Genomic DNA, 17435 nt, shown 5'->3' with positions numbered 1-17435 from the left:
ATGGCACTGCTACTTGGGGGCGGGGGCCGAGGCCTGGAGGCCCGGCCTAAGGCCAGGAGGCCAGGCCCAGGGCAACGTAACCAGACTGACGGCGCGCGGCCTCCGCTGTCTGCCTGACAGACCGTGGGGGCCGGGACTGTGGAGGCCAAGCCGCTGGGCGAGGACAGCCGGCGGACTGGAGAGTGAGGGGATGGAGCTGCGGGAGACGCCGAAAGGCTCGGGGCGCCGAGGCCTTTCTGACGGCCCGGGGCTGGAGGGAGCGAACTGACTGACGGCCAAGGCCTCGGGTACCAAGCTGAGTGGAGCGACTGACTGACGGGCAGGGCTCGGAGCGCCGGAGGCCGCTCGGATTGGCCGGAGCGGCGAGGAAGGGCCAGAAGCGGGTGAAGGGAGGCCCGGAGCGGGTCGGCAATCGACTGAGGCGCGAATGACGGACAGGCGGGAAGGGCCACGGAGGCCCCAGGCGCGGCGAGGGCCTGGGGAACCCGAACTGGGAGGGGGCGCGGCGCCGCTTGGGGGCCTGGGTCCGGGTGGAGTGAAAGAAGGCCCGGGGCCTGAGAGCGGCCGGGACCGCCAGGCCCTGCCTGGGCTGAGGGCGCCCAGGCTGAGTAGCAGAGGCGGGTGGCCGGGGGCACTGGGATGAGGGCCTGGGCCGGGGGCACTGGGATGAGGGCCTGGGACGGTGAGCCGACTAGCCTGTCGGGGGGCCTGGCAGTACAGCGGCGGCGGGGCAAGCCCGAGTAACGGAGAGGCCTGCAGGCGGATGGGCGCGAGGAGGCCGGGCCATGGGGTGGGTACTGCTGGTGGCAGCCAGGCAGCTGAGGAGGAAAACGCGGGTGGACGATAGTGAGTGGGCACGGATAGTGAGTGTGAAAGAGAGGAAAGTGAGCTCTGGGGGTAGGCCTGCCTGCCTGGGCCGAGGAGGCCTTGGGCCTGACAGACTGCTGGTGCGAGGGGGTGGGGCCGGAGGCCTGGGCTGAAGTTGGGTGAGGAGATCTCAGGCCAGGCCAGGCCGAAGGCCCCGGGACGGGGGAGGGGATGGCAGGAGAGGAGGCCCTAGGCCCTGGCGGTGAGAGGGTCTAGTGTAGGCCTCAGGGAGTGTGGTGGTGTCTTTGCCTGGAGGAAGGCCTGAGGAAGGCCTCCCGTAAGGTCAGGAGTCGGGGCTTAAGGTCCTCGGATGGGGGATTTGGATTACACCCTGAGGAGGCCGATGTGGAGAAAAGACCCTGAAATTTGGGGAACTGGACCTTCAGGAATAAGCCCCAAAGCTGTGGAGTGGTTAAGGAGGTCCAAGGATGCAGGAAGGCCCTTGGTGAAGTGGGGGTGGGGCACCCTTCCTGAAGAGGCCCAAGTGTCTTGTCTGGTGAGGGAAGACTTGTTAGCAGTCCTCAGGCCTGGTGAGGGGGAGGGGATTGTGGAGGCCCTGGACCAACAACTAAAAAGAATAGGGTCAGGCTGACCCAGGGGGAATGGGAGAAAAGTCTCTGGATCTGGGCAGGAGACTCAGAAAAGTCCTGGGGAATTTGGAAGATAGAGTGGATCTGGCTGTGTCAGCCTGGAACTTCTAAAATGCTAAACCTAAGAGGGACTAGGACTGAGGGTGAAGTTCCCAAGTTGGGAAGGCAAAGCATTAAAGATATGAGCTGGAAAGAAGAGACTCGGGTTCGATCTCTGGGTTGGGAAGATCCCCTGGAGGAGGAAACGGCAACTGACTCCAGTATTCTTGTCTGGAAAATTCTGTGGACAGAGGACCCTGGTGGGCTACAGTCCATGGAGTTGCAGGGTCGGACACAGCTGACACACACACACACACAAAATAGCGAGGAAGAGCCTGGCTTAAGAAGACTGAGGAAAGGTAGAGAAGAATTTGTGAATAATAGGGGATGAGAATGTCTGTGAAAGGGGATGGCTATAGAGAGAGGAGCATATTGGAGGGACAAAGGAGGAAAAGCTCCCATGGGCCTTGCCCAGGTGGACAGTCACACAGAAAGAGCTGAATCAAGTTAGGCCTCTTAGAAGGGCCAAGTAAGAGGCCTGCTAGCAGTGCTATTTTGGAGCAAGGTCTCAGTGTGGGCTAACAGCCAAGAAAGCCTTCCTGGAAGTAGTGCACTAACATTTCTTTGTGTAGGGAGAGAGAAGGGGAAAATGAGTAGAGGCAGCAGGAAAGGATATAATGAGGAATAGAATAGGTATGTTATACCTTGAATGCCAAGATATGGAACTTGGACTTTATCTTGAATGCAGTAAAGATGTTTCATTAGTATATTAGCAAACGGAATTAATGCTCTTCTTCAGCAGGTACATTGAGTACCTACTATGTACAAAGAATTGTACTAAGCTCTTGGATATCAGGATTCAGTTACTGCACAAGTAAGGATAAAAGATCCTGGGATGTAAGTTTTAAAAGAATTTCCTTAGGTATCAAGATCTTAAAACTTGTTCTTGGCAGGACAGAGAAGCTTTTGACAGAATAGGAATAATAATAGCTAAAATTTAGTGAAATTATGGCCAGTACAGTCTTCAAGTCTGGTCTCTTCAAGTCTACAAGTATGGTCTTCTTTAATTTTCACAACAATCTTAAGAGGTAGTTATTATTATCTCCATTTTAAAATTAAGGAAATTGAGGCTTAAAGACATTAATTTGTCCATGAATTCATAATTAACTAAGTAATACAATCAGTATTTCACCCAGTTTTGTCCCAACTCTAGAGACTATACCATTTAGCCACAATATTATAATGACTCTCAGATCTAGGGAAGTTAGCAGGAGCCAGTTTTGTTTTTAAGATATATTGACTTAAGAGTATAGAACCTAATTATTTCTATTCTTCATAGGAAAGTACTAGTTCAGGGTACAGTGGGAGCCCAAAGGATGGAAGTGGCCAGTCTGGAAGAGTGAGAAGGGAATTCAGAAAAGGCTTAGTAAAGGGCATGTGATACAAGAAAGATGGGTAGTTGATACGCTGAAAATGGCAAGAACATTCCTGATGGAGAGAACAGCATAACAAAGGCACAGAGGCAGAAAGCAGGGAGGTAGGTAAATGAAAAAAGGTAGTTTAGTATGACTGAAGTATAGGGGGCAAAGCAGGGAGCTGGAGAAGTTAGTAGGGCTCAGATTATAAAGGACTTTTTTAAATCACACATATTCAATAAGACCTTTTAAATGCAGAATGGTTCATTATGCTTGGGCAGAAGTGAACTGCCAGCTCCTAAATGAGCCCATCTGTTTGCTTTGTGGGATTATCTCACCCTTGAAGATGTGCATGCCTCTGAAATTCCCGCTGCAAACTAAGTGTCTGAAGATAAGTGGACCAGAGTTTGAATTAGACTTAGGTTAGCTTCTAAAGATTCTACTTGTCAAATGAGAAGTCTGTCTTTCTGTTTTCCTTTCCAGTAGAATAAATAATGCTTGCAACCCTGGGAGAAAAAAGTAAATTTTGTGTTTGGTTTTTGTAGCCCTCCCAGGCCCAATACTTCAAAGCATCTTACCTCTGCTCAATATATATTACTTGGAGAGGATTGAGGAAACTGCCCTCAAGAAAGGTGAGTGTTTTTCTGTCTCTTTCTCAGTGATTGTAAGCAAGGCACCATGATGTTCTTCAGGTAAATATGACACTTGATACCTGCATAGAACTTCATGCTTTTCAAAAAGTACCCTCACACCTATTTTCTTATCTGATTTCTCAATGTCCTGTGAAACATAAAACAGGTATTTGATCCCCATTTTACTAATAAAAATGAAACCACAGGCACACCACAATTAAGAGCAAAACCAGGTAGAACACAGATCTTTTGTTTTGGGCGTTTTTGGTCTTGCCTCATGGCGTGAGGGATCTTAGTTTCCCGGCAAGAGATTGAACTCAGGCCCTGGCAGTGAAAGCACCTAGTCCTAACCAGTGCACTGCCAGGGAATTCCCAAGCCCAAATCTTTTGAAATTTTAGTTTTTCTGTTTTATCAGACTACCTCCTAAGCTCCTCATTAAATACATGTTAACAGCTAACATTCATCCTTGTCTCAAGCACTGATTTAGGCACTCTATTTGGAGAAACTTATTTAATATTTTCATCAATTCTGCAAGATCACTATTATTAACTACATTTTGTAGATAATGAAACTGAGGTACAGAAAAATTAAGTAACTTGCTCAAGGTCACACAGCTAGACTGTTCTGCTGTTTAAACCCAAACAGTCTGTCTTTAGAGCCAGTGCTCTTTACCAGACTGCCATATTGCTCCTGTGTACCTAGAAAAGGACATTAAAAGGCTGATGTACTTCAGTCATGGAGACCAAGGAGTAGCCAAGTAAATGTGATATTTCTCTCTACAGGCCTCTCCACTCAGGCCATTTGGCGCCGACTATGGGATGAGCTGATGAAGACAAGGCCTTCCAGTTTGGAAGTAAGTTAAGGCATCAGGTAGAGCTCTGGCCTGACTTTGCACGGTGAAAACAGGAATAGCACACAGACACAAGCTGGGTACTGGTAAAGTGCAGGGGCAGGCATGGGATGAATTTGAGAAGAGGACGCCAAGGGCTTGTCACAAAGTTCTTTCCTGTTTAACATTCGTCACTGACTTGCTTGTTCAGCATGTTTGCAGGTGACATAAAACAGGGAAAGATAGTGATCATCTTAGATGGCAGAACCTGGTTTCAGGTCTTGATAGGGCTGGAACAATGGCCAAACCTAACAGGATGAAATTGAACAGAATAAACCAACTCTTGAGTCTAAAAACTTCCAATTTCATGACCTCAGGGTAGTGGGTGGAGGGGTCTGACTTAGCAGCAGCTAGTATAAAAAACATTAAGGGGGTTTAGTCTACAGTGTGCTGAAACCACTCATATAATGACTGTATCCTGAACTGTGTGAACTAATATAACTATAATGTAGACCTCAGGACATGGGGGATGATAGACCTGCTTGACTCTGCAGTGGTCAGGCTATCCCTGAAGTATGGAGAAAGAAGTCAAAGCCACATCTTGTGAGTCACATTTGGAAGACTGGAGATGTTTTTCCTGAAAAAGAGAAGACTTGAGCAATATGAACTGTCTTAAAATATCTGAAAGAGGGATTAATAGGTTTGTTCTGGGTGGAAGCTAAAGGAAGATAAATTTTTGCTAAGCTGAATGTAGAATTTTTAAACTGTGAGCTTATTGGTGATGAAACAAGCTAATTCCAGAGGTAATAAGCTTCCCATCACTAAGTGTTTATAGAGTCTAGATAACCACCTGACACAAGGGTATTGTAAAAGAAATTCAGCATTGTTGGAGATGTTGGACAAGATGACTTTTAGGACTCCTCTTAGCCCTAAGATTCTATTATTCATTGGTTCAGATATAACTCAACGGAGCTCTCATCTCTGTTGCTGCTGCATAATCAGGTGACAGGGCAGACTAAGTTCAATAAACATTTACTACAGCTTACCACATACCATGTTTTATACTAAATATTTTAAGTACAGACATAATCCCTAGTCTTGAGAAACTTCAATTTACTGGGGAAATCTGCAAACAAATACATCATGTATGGCAGGGCAAGTCGTATGACTGAGTGTAGCAAGGAGGTTGAAGGAAAAGAGAACAAGAAGTCTTTCCTAGGAAGTAATCATTTGAATTGGGTGTTACATGGTGAATGAGGCCAGATGACAAGACAAGTTCTTATCAGGAACTGCAGATATATTTTGTGAGTATACACTAGGTTCAGTAACATTCAGCTCTATATCCTTTAGCTTCCCACTTCCAGATCTAGATGCAGTCCCTGGCGTTCAGCACAGACTGAGGGCCAACGAAATTATCAGGCATTATGTATAGGATTTAGGCCTTAAGAGGAAGAGAAGTGGACACAAGAATGGAAATAGCTTTTAGAAAATGGAAATAGCTTTCTGCAATCTTTAAAGAAACATGATTCACTCTGTCACTGTTTCCCAAGTAGTATGGTTGACTAGGAAGTGATGGAGATTGTAGTATCTTTCTCTTCGAGAAAGATTTTTCCATTATCTCAAGCTTCCTGGAAAGAAATGTCCGTTTGTTAGCTGTTTCCTTGTCTCAGAGTATTTCAGAATATTTAGGAAGCCCCAGGCCTGATGGCCTCACAGTCAGCTACACAAAGGTCTTAACTTGGAACATATCCATTTCAGAGAGTGTCTTCTTCCACTTCCCACTTTTGCGTAACAGTAACCTTCACTTCATTCATAATCAAAAAGTTACTGAGTTACTGTACAGTTCCAAGCACTATGCTAGGTTCTAAGTATACAGTGGTGCACAAGATAGACATAGCCCTATTATAAAGCAATATTTCAAACTGTGTAGTACATGTGTATATTAAGAGATCTGTTTCTAAAATAGATATTCTGGAAACAAAGTAATGAGGAAATAAAGGATTATTCAATAAATGGTTCTCTAATAATTGGTTAACCATCTGGAAAAAATAGTTAAGAGTCTTGTTTGGGAAAAACCAACACAATTCTGTAAAGCAACTGTCCTTCAATTAAAAGATAAATTTAAAATAAAAAAAAGAGCTTCACTTTACAGTATACTCAATTTCTATATGCAAAACCAATACAATATTGTAAACTAGCCTCCAATTATAATAAATAAATTTATATTAAAGATTATTTTGTAGAAAGTAAAAGCACAAAACAAGTTTTAAAAATAAAGGTGACTGGTTATCTAGTCTCAGGGTATAGTGCTAGTAAATGGGTAGAACAACAACAACAAAATATATAGACACATTTGGCCACATAAAATGCCAACGCTATAAACACAAGTTAGTGAAAGATTCTCCAGGCCAAGAATACCGGACTGGGTTGCCATTTCCTTCTCCAGAGCATCTTCCCAACCCAGGGGGATGGAACCCAGGTCTTTGCAGGCAGATTCTTTATTGGTCTGAGCCACCAGGGAAGCCCAAACACAATTTAAAAGGTGCATAAATTAGGAAATTATGAATGTTTGCACCAATATTTGCAAAATAAAAGGGTACAGAGAATAAGATAAAGGCAAACAGTAAAATAAAGATTTGCATAAGTCACAAAGTATACAAAAATGTTCAATTTCATTAATAATAAAAAATGGGAAAGTAAAATTCTACCTCTTTATAAGAGATAATTCCAGGGGTGGACAGAACTTGCATTTTAATATGTTGTTGGCAGGAGCAGAAATGCTACAACTTTCTTGGTGGGTAATCTGATGATAACTGTCAAGAGTCTTAAAAAATGCTCAAATTCTTCAACTAAAATTATATTTTATGGTATATAAAAACTGAGATACTCATGAAGATTTATTTCCAGATGTTCATTATAGCAAAGTTATAAACAATTTAAGTATTCAATAATATAAAAATTATTAAACATAGTACATCCATATTTTCAAAATTATTAGTCATTCTAGAAATAGTTAAATACATAGTGGTAAAAATGTTTAATGATGTGGTGGTATAATCTTTTTTTTAAAAAAAAGCCCAGAATTTGAAACTGTTCAGAATTGTCTCAGTGTTATAAACACAAATACCTATGGCTTATCACATATACACTCCAAAAAGTTTACACATGATTTTTTATTTGCTTCCATAAAGTATCCCTGTTATCAGAAAAACAATGGACAATATATAGTTTGAGTATGGCTCTAAAAGTTTAGTATAAGAAAATATTTAGCTCTCCCTGGTTTGTACACACATTTTTTCCTGACCAGTACCTGAGCTACCAGCCCATTGTGGATGGGCCAAGGATTAGTTGTGTTGGCAAGCAAATGCCACTTCACCTTTTTGATGGTTTGTCATTTCCCAAAAGAAAATATTCAAATTACTTTGCATTGTCTGAACTATAGTGTACAAGTCCACAAAATGAGTAGCTTGGACTACTTAGGTGTCTCAGGTTATTTTTCAGCTTTGAAATTTTAGCATAGAATCTTGTACAAGGTGGTGATGGAATAAAGTGACAGTAAGTTGCTATCTATTTATGCTTTAATTCATCAAAAAGGACCCATTGATAGTTGTCAGCTAATTTTTTTACACATTTGATTTTCATAATTCTGTCATGTAGGTATAGTTATCTTCCTGTTTATGTATGATGAAACACACAGAAAGAGGAAAAGTGATTTGCCTAAAAGTTTCAGTTTGTGAATGGCAGACCTATCCAATTGTGGCAGCCTGGCCCTAGAGCACATGCTCTTAATCACTATGTCATGTTGCTTTCACTGGTTATCACAGGTCTGAGGTGTTCCAATTTCAAGTATTCTCTCCCATTGTCTTCATGAACCAATAAAATGTCTGAAAAACCCACGTAGTAATCTAAAGTTCATCTTCTACATGCCTGTAGTTGGAAACTTACACCTTGATTTTCACACTTGTCCATTATTTTAGCCCCAGATTTCATAGTAACCATCTACTTCACTTGTGAAGTTAAAGCCTTTCTAGGGTTACCTGCAAGTATCTTTCAAGATTGTGTAGGCCAGCAAATATGTGAAAAATGTGTTGAGTGAGGATGGATTGAAGGATTCAGGAATACCTTCTTTACTTCCATTAAGGCTAAGTATTGATTTGGTCGCCAGGTATTTTTTCCTGCTCCCCTCATGCCCCACACTGCTGCTGGAGGGGTCTTTTTATTGCTGCCATCCAGTTAGCTCAAACATGAAGACATTCGTGATTATTACAGCACTCTCAGGGAACAGCTCCAGCAAAGGGAGTGACACTTTTGCCTGAGAATAGGAGCCTACCTCCTGACAAGAACCTCTTTTGAGGGTCAGTCTGGTAGGAGGAATGCATGGAAGTAGGGTAGAAGCCAAAAGGAGTGTCTTATTTTTAGATTTGAGGAACCTCAGGCCCCTACCTTTGCTTCAGGCTAAATAAGCACCCTGCTTAACAGGCTTTACCTCCATTAAGTCCATTTCCCATGTAGGGTAATTATCATTAACAGTAAAGTTACATTTTGTATTTTACAGTTTATAAAGTGCTTGAATTTACACTTACACTCATTTGATCTTTACAACAAACCTCTGAAAGTGATATTATCCACATTTTACAAATGAAGAGGTTGAATATGTGGCAGAGCTGGCACTTTTCAGTCATCAGACTTTCCCTGCACCTTAGGAAAGAATGGGGATTTAGAGAAGTATTTGCCTTTTGAGGTAGGCAGGTCCTTTTGAGGTAAGTAGCAGTAGTTCCTAATCTCCGATATATACATCAGAATCATCTGGGGGGAGATTTGAAAATAAAGATGCAAGTCTGGGTACATGGCATATGAATTTTGGAGAAAAAGTCCACAGTAAATTTCATGTATTCTAAAGATTAAAAATCACTTGTGTTTAGAGTTCTCCTAAATGTATCAGAGAAGGCAGTGGCACCCCACTCCAGTACTCTTGCCTGGAAAATCCCATGGACGGAGGAGCCTGGTAGGCTGCGGTCCATGGGGTCACTGAGAGTCAGACACAACTGAGCAACTTCACTTTTACTTTTCACTTTCATGCATTGGAGAAGGAAATGGCAACCCACTCGTGTTCTTGCCTGGAGAATCCCAGAGACGGTGGAGCCTGATGGGCTGCCGTCTATGGGGTCACACAGACTCGGACACGACTGAAGCGACTTAGCAGCAGCAGCAGCAGCCTGGTGGAGTAGCCTCATATCCATCTAAATATTACCTTGGAGAAAACTAAGACTTGGTCCCTCCTCTCCAGGAATTTCTGATCTGGTTGGGATGAGACATGATGTACACAGGCAGAGTGACAATACCATAAGACATATTTACCATTGTCTAAAGACATGAATAGTTGAGTATGAGTTCCAAAAGTAGGAGGTGGAGTAGAAAGGGGGGCCAGTCAGTGAGATCTACAACCTTACGGAAAAATGAACAGCCTCAAAGAGCAAAATGTTGATAGGTCCTTTCAGGAAGTCTGTTTGACCAGGCAGTGGAGAGCATTTCTGGCAGATGTAGGAAGGGACAAAGGCAGGTTTGGGTCCATGAGGTGACCAGTTTTGCCAAAGCAAAGCTTTCATGAGCAAGTGGGAGGTACAGCTTCTGGGGTAGGCAGAGGCCATATTGTGGACAGCTTTCCCTGCCAGGCTGAGGAACTTCAAATGTGCTGCTGCCCTGATCCCCTTGGCAGTGGGGATTTCAATAGGGGTATTGGAGAACAGTATAATCAGTTGTTTTTAAATACAAAGATTAAACCCAGTGGACTTGTGCAAAAGTTTGGGAAGGGAAACAAGGAGAGCAAGCAGGAAGCTAATGAAGTACCAGATGTTAGGTAATAAGGGGCTGAACAAAGGTGGCAGTGATAAGAATGAAAAGGTAGGATCAGATTCTAAAAATAAACGTGAAATAACACAAGTATTTCACTCAAGACACATTTTGATAAAACTGTCTCTGGAACCAAATTTCCTGGGTTCAGGTTTTGTTTTTTGCTGCACCACACAGCTTGTGGAATTCTTACTCCCCAACCAGGGATTGAACCTGGGCCATTGGCAGTGAAAGCTCAGAGTCCTAACCACTGGACCGCCAAGGAATTCCCTCCTGAGTTTCAAATCTTAATCCTACCACTTAATTATATAACTACAGGCAATAACATTTGTGCCTTGTTTTTCTTACCTGTAAATTGGATCTAATAGTAATATATACCTCAAAGATGTGAGGATTAAACAAACTTGTATGCTATTTAGAACATTACCTGGCTTAGTAAATAGCTAGCTATTGGAAGGAAGGAAACTGGATCCCATGGGTAGCACTTAGTATCACAGCTGTCTGGAATGTTCTCTGCTTTTCAGAGCGTGACCTGTTGGCGAGCCAAGTTTATGGAGGCCTTTTTTTCCCATGTTCTACGTGGGACCATTGATGTGTCTTCTGACAGGCGTCTTTGTGACCAGCGCTTCTCACCTCTCCTGCATAGCTCCCGCCATGTCCGGCAGCTCACCATCTGCAACATGCTGCAGGGTGCAACTGAGCTGGTGGCCGAGCCTAACCGCAGGGTTCTGGAGACCCTGGCCAGTTCCCTGCACACCCTTAAGTTCCGCCACTTGCTGTTCTCCGATGTGGCTGCTCAGCAGTCACTTCAGCAGCTGTTACATCAGCTTATTCACCATGGGGCTGTCAGCCAGGTGTCACTGTACTCCTGGCCTGTGCCCGAGTCAGCCCTTTTCATTCTTATCCTCACCATGAGTGCTGGCTTCTGGCAGCCAGGCCCTGGTGGTTTGCCCTGCCGCCTCTGTGGAGAGGCCTCCCGAGGCCGGGCCCCATCCCGAGATGAAGGGTCGCTTTTGCTGGGCTCCCGCCGGCCTCGCCGAGATGCTGCTGAGCGATGTGCTGCAGCTCTGATGGCCTCCCGGCGTAAGAGTGAAGCCAAGCAGACGGCAAGAGCTGCACCTGCCACTCGGGTAACACGCCGGAGCACACAGGAGAGCCTGACAGCAGGCGGCACAGACGCTAAGAGGGAGCCACTCCCTCCAGCCACCTCCCATGAGGCTCCTGGCACGAAACGCCCACCTTCTGCTCCAGCCACCACTTCCTCTGCCTCTGCTTCCTCTTCTTCCACATCCTCATCTAAACGGGCTCCAGCCAGCTCAGCCCCACAGCCTAAGCCCCTAAAGCGTTTTAAGCGAGCTGCAGGGAAGAAGGGTGTTCGCACCCGTCAGGGGTGTGGCGCAGAATCTGAAGACCTGTATGACTTTGTTTTCATTGTGGCGGGTGAAAAAGAGGATGGGGAAGAGATGGAAATTGGAGAAGTGGCTTGTGGAGCTTTGGATGGATCAGATCCCAGCTGCCTGGGGCTTCCAGCACTGGAAGCCTCCCAACGATTCCGCAGCATTTCCACCTTGGAGCTCTTCACAGTTCCACTCTCCACAGAGGCGGCTCTGACACTGTGCCACCTGCTGAGCTCCTGGGTGTCTCTGGAGAGCCTCACACTCTCCTATAATGGTGAGTGCCCTGGAGGGCTGATTTGGTCTCCCAGGAGCACCAGCTGTGCCCAACCCTGTCGGGGGCCGGTGGGGGGGCAGGGGGTGCAGGCGGATAGGGGATATGATCAGGAAACCGGAGACGTGGCCCTACCCACTTCAGGGAACAGACTTAGTGACAGGCTCATGCTACAGAAGATGGATATATGGTCTATGGTTTGATCTAGTTGGAAGCAGGGGCTCCTGAGGAACAGTGAGAATCTGAAGTCTAGTTTAGATATGGTCAGCTAACCAAGGGCAGGTGGGAGAGTATAATGTATATAGGCCTAAGGAGAGGGCTGAGGTTGTATCTTACCTGTCATATCAAAGGAGCTGTACAAAAAGGTGTGGGACATGTTTTTTTAAAAAAGATCAGACCAGCAACCTGCCTAACAGTCCTCAGTTCTTGCCTACCTTGTTGGGCCCAGCTAGCCAAACTTCAGTTCTGACTAAACCCAGGAATCTGCCTATGTTGCTGAATGCTGCTAAAGTCACACAATTGCAGATTGGTGTACTATATACATTCCTGGTCATCCACCTCATATGAACCCTGTTTGCAATGTCAGCTGCATTCCTACTCTACTACTGCCAAGTCCTTTCCTCTTTTCCTTTCTTAGCAAACCTCACCTGCTTCACAAAGATAGAAGCCATCACACATGAACTCCTTCAACTTGTTAACCAACCTATAAACTTCTACATTTGCACTCTTCTCATCAGTGGGATGGCTGTCCTATCTAAGGCTAACTCATTTGCTTTTGCTCTGGATCCATACACTCACCTCCCTAGGAAAGCTTGTTTTTCAAATGCCTTAATAAGAACTTTATACTGCCTATTATGTGCCTGGCATACTTCAAATATTCTCAAAACTGGTTTAATCCTTAAAATTGTGAAGCCAAGTGACTTGCCCAGGATAAGTCGATAAATTATAGACCTAGAATTCAAACCCAGGTAACCTGGGTCCAGAACTCATGCTTTTAAAGCACTAACTACTCAATGCTGCCTCTCTTCTCTGGATCAGGTATCCACCAAAAACTACCACCATACCTCCTCCATATATTCTACTTACGAACTACTGTCCTATTCTCTCCTGCCCTTCATAGACAACCTTAAGAGTTATCCGTGCATTCTTCTACTCACAGCCACTTCAGCCTTGCTTACATTCCCTCTACTGCATTGTGGACCTAGAGGTGACCCAGGTTAAGGTTATCTGTGTTGCTAAGTCCAATATATACTCTTTAGTCCTCATATTAATTCTTGACATCTACTATTCTGCATTTTCTTCTTTACGTAATAGTCTCACTTCTACTACCTCTGACTTTTTCTCCCTTCTGGACATTATTTGCCCTAATACTCAGTTTCTCAAAGCTCTCCCACTTGACACATTTCTTGGACAATTTTGTCCATTTCCTTGATTTCAAAGGCCAACCATGCTGAAGACACCCCCATTTTGACATTAGCACCTATCTTAACTCAGACCAGTTTTTCCATCTGACAACTAGGAATCACAGTATTTATAAACCACATTCCCCAAGCTGAATTCATCTTCTTCCTTCTGTTCTCAGTGACATCACAGATGATTCAGTTGCCTAAAAGAAACCTGGATTCTTACTCCACATAAAGATATATCTCTTACTCCACATATATTAAAGATACAAGTTATATCTTTACAATCTGTCAGAATCACTTATCGCCACATCCTTAAATCAGATTATCATTACTTCTCACCTGGATTCATCATTTCAGCAGTTCCTCCATACTCACCATAGTTGTTTATGCCACAATCAAAGTAATTTCAAAGTGCAAATCTGTAACTCATTCATCTAAAAATCCAGTGGCTTCTTGTCACCTACTTTTTTTTAATTTTTTTTTAGTTTTTTATTTTTTAAATTTTAAAATCTTTAATTCTTACATGCATTCCCAAACATGAACCCCCCTCCCACCTTGTCACCTACTTTTAAATTTTACTTACAGGGTCATTCATGTTCTTATCCCTGCTCACCTCTATAGTTGAATACTTCCCTCCCTCATACTTCACACACCAGCCAAATTGAGAATTTTTCAGTTCTTGGAACCTGCTACTTTCTCCTTCAGGTCTTGATATATCCAAAGTTTACTCTGCCAGTCACTCTTCTTCCACCTTTTAGCTTCTTTTATGTTTAGGACCTGCCTGGAAAGTCTTTACTGATGTAAGCTAGCCTGGGTGTTAAGTAGCCATCCTTTTATTTTCACAGTACTCTTATTTCCCCAGTTCTCATCCCATGCTTTTGTTATCAGGTAGGAACAAGATCTGCTGCTCATGACTTATCTAGCAAAAAAAAAACAAAAAACAAAAAAAACCAAAAAACCTATTTACCAGAGGCTAGTTAAGGTTTAGTTAAATGAATCAACAGGAGCCTGCTCAGTCCAGAGATAAAGGTGTGTAGCTTCCACAGGATTATTTGCTTTGTGGCATTAATTACCCTAACCTTTCTGGATCCTACTCCTCCCTTCTGTGGGATATGGTTTTCTGCCCCATTCCCACCCAATGACGCTTTTAAAGTGTTCCTTGTTGGATCACTGTCATTCTCCAGCTTAGTTTTAAATGTTACCCATGACCTACAGGAAAAGTCCAGAGGTCTCTGCTGTTGTCTAGGTCCATCATTCAGCTAGTAACCACATGCTGCCCCACATTCTATCATGTTTTGTGACTCTGGCCCGACTGATGCTTGAGGGTATGACCCAGTAGAGTAGACACCAGTCGGCTGGTTACCTGAGGAAAAAGCAAGACAATGGATGAATAATTGAGAATCATTGAAAATAATCTGATCCAAAGCTCAGATTTGGTAGTTTAATAGAAAATATCTGAAGTTGTCTCTCAATGTTATCCCTGATATAACTCCCACGACTGACCTAATGTCTTTCCTGCCATAGGCCTGGGTTCTAATATCTTCCGTCTACTGGACAGCCTGCGGGCCCTGTCAGTCCAGGCTGGATGCCGCCTCCGTGCCCTGCATCTCAGTGACCTGTTCTCACCACTGCCCATCCTGGAGCTGACACGTGCCATTGTGCGAGCCCTGCCCCTGCTGCGGGTCCTCTCTATCCGTGTGGACCACCCCAGCCAGAGGGACAACCCAGCTGTGCCTGGGAATGCAGGGACCCCTAGCAACATAATTGGGGATGAGGAGATACCAGGTGAAGCATTGTGTGCGTGTATTTCCTCACAAATGTGCAGGTGTATTTGTGTGGGCCAGGCAAAGGTTTCTAATCCAGGTCTCTAAACCACCACATTCCTGGTTTATCTAGAATTTGTTCCCTTTAGAGCCTGCTAATCTTAAAGATGGGTTTACCTGGTGGTTCAGGTGGTAAAGAATCCTCTTGCAATGTGGGAGACCTGGGTTTGATCCCTGGGTTGGTAAGATCCCCTGGAGAAGGGAAGGCTACCCACTCCAGTATTCTGGCCTGGAGAATTCTATCGACTGTAGAGTCCATGGGGTCACAAAGACTTGGGACACAACTGAATGAATTTTAAAGATAACCATGGGTTGGATAGATCTCAGACCAACACTAGCCTAGGAGGGAGTCACTAGCACTAGGAGGAACACTAGTCACTGTTCCATAAAGGGGTCTGAACCAAGAACCAAACTGGTAAGTCCCCATGCTGTATGTTCCCTTAGTTCCTACATGTCTCATATCCCACCATTCTGCATGTGCTAAGTTGGTTCAGTCATGTCTGATTGTTTGTGACTCCCACGGACTGCAGCCCACCAAGCTCCTGTGTCCATGGGATTCTCCAGGGAAAAATATTTGAGTAGGTAGCCATCTCCTTCTCCAGGGGATCTTCCCAATCCTGGGATCAAACCTATGTCTTTTATGTCTCCTGTATTGGCAGGCAGGTTCTCTACCACTGGTGCCACTTGAGCCCACCACTGTCCATACTTCTTTCTTATACTTTTGTCTGAGTAGTCTTCTTGGATTAAAAGCACCGTTAAGGGCAAGGACTAAACTGTGTATTAGCATCCTGCCAGCATATATAGGCACTCAAGGACAAGCATATTTTTCAGTGAATCCCTTAAGGACAGGATGAGACCTGCAATGGGAGTGAAGTAGATATGACCAGTTGGAATCTTCTCTTCCTACCATATCCAGAAAACTGCCTGGAACAGCTGGAGATGGGATTTCCACGGGGAGCCCAGCCAGCCCCACTGCTCTGCTCTGTACTGAAGGCCTCAGGTTCTCTGCAGCAACTGTCCCTGGATAGTGCCACCTTTGCCTCTCCCCAAGATTTTGGGCTTGTGTTGCAGACACTCAAAGGTATGATCCAGCTAGAATGATAAAGGGAAGAGAATAGAAGGGGACTTTGTTTTTTGGGAAAGCTAAGGTCCATGAACTTTCTCCCAATCCAGAGTATAACCTAACCCTAAAGAGGCTGAGCTTCCACGACATGAATCTGGCTGACTGTCAGAGTGAGGTGCTCTTTTTGCTACAGAATCTGACTCTTCAAGGTAAGTTCTTCATCTAGAACCCAGGGACTCATTGGTCCTCACTGCAGAACTGCCACGGTCTCACCGAGTCAAAAAGCCACTGTTCTTTTCTTAGTCTTACGTCCTCATAACTATAAAATTATAGAACCTACATCACCTTCCTTCTAGATGGTCCGCAGTCTAACCATTCCTATCCTAAACATGGGAAATTAGTCACTTGTAGATTACCTCACCTAAAAGTATTCTTACCTTCCACTAGCTGACAGAAATGGTGGTGGTGGGAGGGGACAGATGTGCTATCAGGCCCCCCTCAGAGACTTGTCACTAATGTCCACCCCTGCATAAAAGGGAGTGAATGGAGAACTGTCCATCTAGAGTCTCCACATAGGCTCAGTCTCTGGCTTGAATCCTGACTTAGCTGCAACCTTGCTGAGGATTTGGACAAATTATTTTCTCTTGGGACTCTATAAAATGCTTCTAACCCTTTTTAAGGCCCTGGGGGCAGGTGGGACAGCACCAGTTCTCAGGCTGCCACCAGAACTTGTTCCAATTTTTCTTTACAGAGATTACCTTCTCCTTTTGCCGTCTGTTTGAGAAGCGCCCAGCCCAGTTTCTGCCCGAGATGGTTGCTGCTATGAAGGGCAACTCCACATTGAAGGGCCTCCGACTGCCAGGGAACCGCCTGGGTGGGGACAGGGCCCTGAGGAGGGAGAGGGGGAAGGAGCCAGTCCTCTGACCTAGAAACTCAGTGGGTGAAGGCACAGACCTCTCCACTGGGAAGACAGGGGTTGGGATATACAGTTGTGCTGGGGCTTTAGGAGGCTGGCTTCTCTCCAGCCAGAATTGGGTTGGGATACCTTTGTTTCCTATTCTGGGGTGAAGGTGATGAGCATTTCTCCCCATCTCCCCAGGGAATGCTGGCCTACTGGCCCTGGCAGATGTTTTCTCGGAAGATTCATCCTCCTCTCTCTGTCAGCTGGATATCAGGTACCCGTGGGGGTGGGAAATGACAAGGGATAAAGCTGCAGGGACACAGACCAGGGATTGATTGATTGCTGAGTTTC

At 44.8% G+C, this 17435-nt stretch overlaps 1 protein-coding gene and 1 long non-coding RNA gene across 9 annotated transcripts in view; one reads left to right on the top strand and one right to left on the bottom strand.

Annotated features, from left to right (window-relative positions):
- Window positions 1-17435, top strand: part of LRRC41 (leucine rich repeat containing 41) — a 44316-nt gene that overhangs the window by 26166 nt on the left and 715 nt on the right. For 5 of the 8 annotated variants that reach the window (XR_011256969.1, XR_011256973.1, XM_069589314.1 and 2 more), the window contains 8 exons: window positions 3457-3543; window positions 4327-4397; window positions 10748-11894; window positions 14822-15082; window positions 16037-16201; window positions 16294-16392; window positions 16935-17057; window positions 17283-17358. Coding sequence is in view for 6 of the 8 variants with exons in the window: in XM_069589314.1 (XP_069445415.1) it covers window positions 3457-3543; window positions 4327-4397; window positions 10748-11894; window positions 14822-15082; window positions 16037-16201; window positions 16294-16392; window positions 16935-17057; window positions 17283-17358 (2029 nt within the window). In the remaining 2 variants the exon portion in view is untranslated. Of the gene's footprint in view, window positions 1-48; window positions 288-871; window positions 1856-3456; window positions 3544-4326; window positions 4398-10747; window positions 11895-14821; window positions 15083-16036; window positions 16202-16293; window positions 16393-16934; window positions 17058-17282; window positions 17359-17435 lie in introns of those variants that run through there. The other 3 variants (XM_069589326.1, XM_069589336.1, XM_069589295.1) reach the window with 3 other exon arrangements.
- On the bottom strand, window positions 13762-16212 carry LOC138440665 (uncharacterized). Its single transcript, XR_011257083.1, has 2 exons — window positions 16028-16212; window positions 13762-14660 (listed from the first exon to the last, which is right to left on the bottom strand). It is a non-coding gene; the product is annotated as an uncharacterized lncRNA (long non-coding RNA).

The sequence above is a fragment of the Ovis canadensis genome, chromosome 1 (assembly GCF_042477335.2).
Source record: "Ovis canadensis isolate MfBH-ARS-UI-01 breed Bighorn chromosome 1, ARS-UI_OviCan_v2, whole genome shotgun sequence".
Taxonomy (NCBI): domain Eukaryota; kingdom Metazoa; phylum Chordata; class Mammalia; order Artiodactyla; family Bovidae; genus Ovis; species Ovis canadensis.
This window is presented reverse-complemented; position numbering and strand designations above follow the sequence as displayed.